Genomic DNA, 2,500 nt, shown 5'->3' on the forward strand with positions numbered 1-2,500 from the left:
TCTTTAAAAAGTAAAAGGGTACCAATTTGTTGAATACGCTTCGCAAAATCTGAATCAAATGAGAACCTAAAGTCAAAACGCGTTAAAAAGTCGAAAGATGTGCGAATTATGTAAGGGATGAAAATTAATCAGCCATTCTAAATCCCATTTAGTGGAGGCGGACTCTCAATGAACCCTACATGGGCTTTCGATGTTTAAAAGAAAAAACACCAATCAGTATGCAAAACTAGCGACAAGTCTTCGCAAGGGATAGCAACGACATACCAACCACGTTTTTTTTCTAGGCAGAAGGGGAAAAGTAACTTGTAAAAAAAAACATCCAGCAGTATGCAAAACTAGCGACAACCTTACCTTGGTTACCGCCATGTTCTTCAAAGTCTTCTGACGCCAGATTCACATGTACCTATTCCCTGTCAGAAAGTATTGTGTAAGAAGGCCACAGCTTCTCTTGACGTGCATTTCATATCAGCTTATGATGAAACTCTGTCAAGAAAAAGTTGAAAAGAAATTCGTTGAATGAAGGCAGTCTTATTAACCAAATCACTAACAAACGCTTGTATTGTATCTTGCTGGCGAAATAGATCAAAAGCAAGAAAAGAGGCATGACATGTGAAAAATTAATCGCACGAAAAGCCTCTATTTTCACCGCTTAAAAGTCTCGAAAGGTATAGGACGTCTCGTCGCTTTCCTCTCGCTTCGCTCCTCGAATATTGAGAACAGTATTCACTGTGATATCACAGCTATTTGACGAAATAACTAAATTCATAGTTACTCAGTAGGTTTGGGGGGACATGCCGTCATTATTTCGCCAGTGATATTTTCGACACTGAAGCGAAACGAAGGTACATTTAGCAAATTGATGTTTGATAATCTTTTGGGAAAGAATTCTCTGAGTGTTAAGTATTTGCGACATTATTAAAAAAAAAACAACAGGGGTGATTATAAATTGAATTTATAGAGTGTATTGAAGTCGTTGTCATTGAGAAATCGTTCTCCTCTCTTTCTTTTGAAGGATTACTACCAGCCCTTTTTAGTCGTCTCAGTAATGTGTTGACGATTGAGGATGTGATGGGCGTGGTCCTAGGTAAATCTTTGCTTTTGTTTTTAATAGAACACAAGACTGCTGCTATTTATTATGTTATCAAGTGACACACTCATGACTATTTTTTTTTTGTTTGCCTTAGGTTCCGAGGATCCTTATGATAGAATGAGGCCTGCATTGTTGCGGTATATAAGCGAGGATCTTTTGCATGGAAATCCACAAACAAGTGAAAACTTAAGCGTGAGATGACCTGTTTTGTTTCTTTCAATTGTTAAGAAGTAGTCATGTTGTATGCCATTATACTTCAGTTCTGTTGCCGGTTTACCCACTGATTAACAACCTCAATCGGTTGATAGGAGGCTGGGCACTTGTGAACGCCGGCCCACAGATAATATGGAGTTAAAACACAGGATCGCTACGCTAAGTGGGAAAAAACTCGTGGAAGCGAGGCCATCAACCATTGTTCCTGTGAAAACAATCGCGCCAAACTCCTCGGACAGGATTGTCAAAATGGATGCGTACTTCCATTTGTAAGTCAAGCGTAGGTGTTGAGATACTAGCTCGTGAATAAAAACCATCGAGAACATCCACGTCCAAGTCTGTTCTAAACTGAAATTGGTGTGGATTCTATTACACGATAATGCTATCATGAGAAAAGCAGAAAAGCTCGCGGTTTTGATTTCTAAAGAAATTGTGGCTGCGTTGGTTGCTGGACGACGCACGGAAATTTTGTTGCATCAAGTTCCTCACTGACGAAGGGCGAACGCTTGAAACGTCAGCTTTTTAATGAACCATCCTGAAAGTCAATTTAGGGTGCGTTCGATTTACCCTAGTCCGGAATAGGAATACGTGGAGTGATGATTTAAAACGGTATGTCAGGCGTTTTGAAGCGACAAGGATAACAAAGATGTGTTTCAAATAGCATTTAGCCGGTGTTTGACAATTTTAAAGTGAGTCTCTGTAAAAACGAGGGATTTCTAACTTCTATTCCATGTATTCATATACCGGAATACGGTAAATCGAACGCACCGTTAATCTGCTGTTAATTTAGTTTAAGTTTAAATTTTGTCCTTCAGGCTGGAGTTGCAGAACTTTGTAAAGAAATGGTCAACGGTATAGCCGACTCTATTGTAAGTTGAGTTTTCTCAGTTTTCAATACAATACATACTTAATTGACCGCTCTCCATAGGGGCTTTTCAGGGCCAACTAGCCTAGTATAATTAACAATTATTCGCCGAAGGCGAAGTGATTATCGGTGAATAATCACCGAGACGAAGTCGAGGTGAATATTTAACAATTATTCCATGAGCGCGCGTTGGATATGAGATGGTAAATAGCCAACGAGGCGCGTAGGGCCGAGTTGGCTATAACCAGTCTCATATCCAACAAGCGCGAATGGAATAATTGTTTTATTAAATTCCTTAAACTCCAAAAATTTGGAAGTACGAAATACGAGCG

At 39.4% G+C, this 2,500-nt stretch overlaps 1 protein-coding gene across 1 annotated transcript in view; it reads left to right on the forward strand.

The window, feature by feature from the left end:
* LOC138027617 (large proline-rich protein BAG6-like) overlaps positions 1-2,500 on the forward strand; it is a 35,861-nt gene that overhangs the window by 22,347 nt on the left and 11,014 nt on the right. The window contains exons 16-18 of the mRNA XM_068875173.1: positions 1,013-1,084; positions 1,185-1,282; positions 2,119-2,172. Coding sequence (XP_068731274.1) covers positions 1,013-1,084; positions 1,185-1,282; positions 2,119-2,172 — 224 coding nt within the window. The remainder of the gene's footprint in view (positions 1-1,012; positions 1,085-1,184; positions 1,283-2,118; positions 2,173-2,500) is intronic.

Source organism: Montipora capricornis, chromosome 2 (genome assembly GCF_036669925.1).
Source record: "Montipora capricornis isolate CH-2021 chromosome 2, ASM3666992v2, whole genome shotgun sequence".
Classification (NCBI taxonomy): domain Eukaryota; kingdom Metazoa; phylum Cnidaria; class Anthozoa; order Scleractinia; family Acroporidae; genus Montipora; species Montipora capricornis.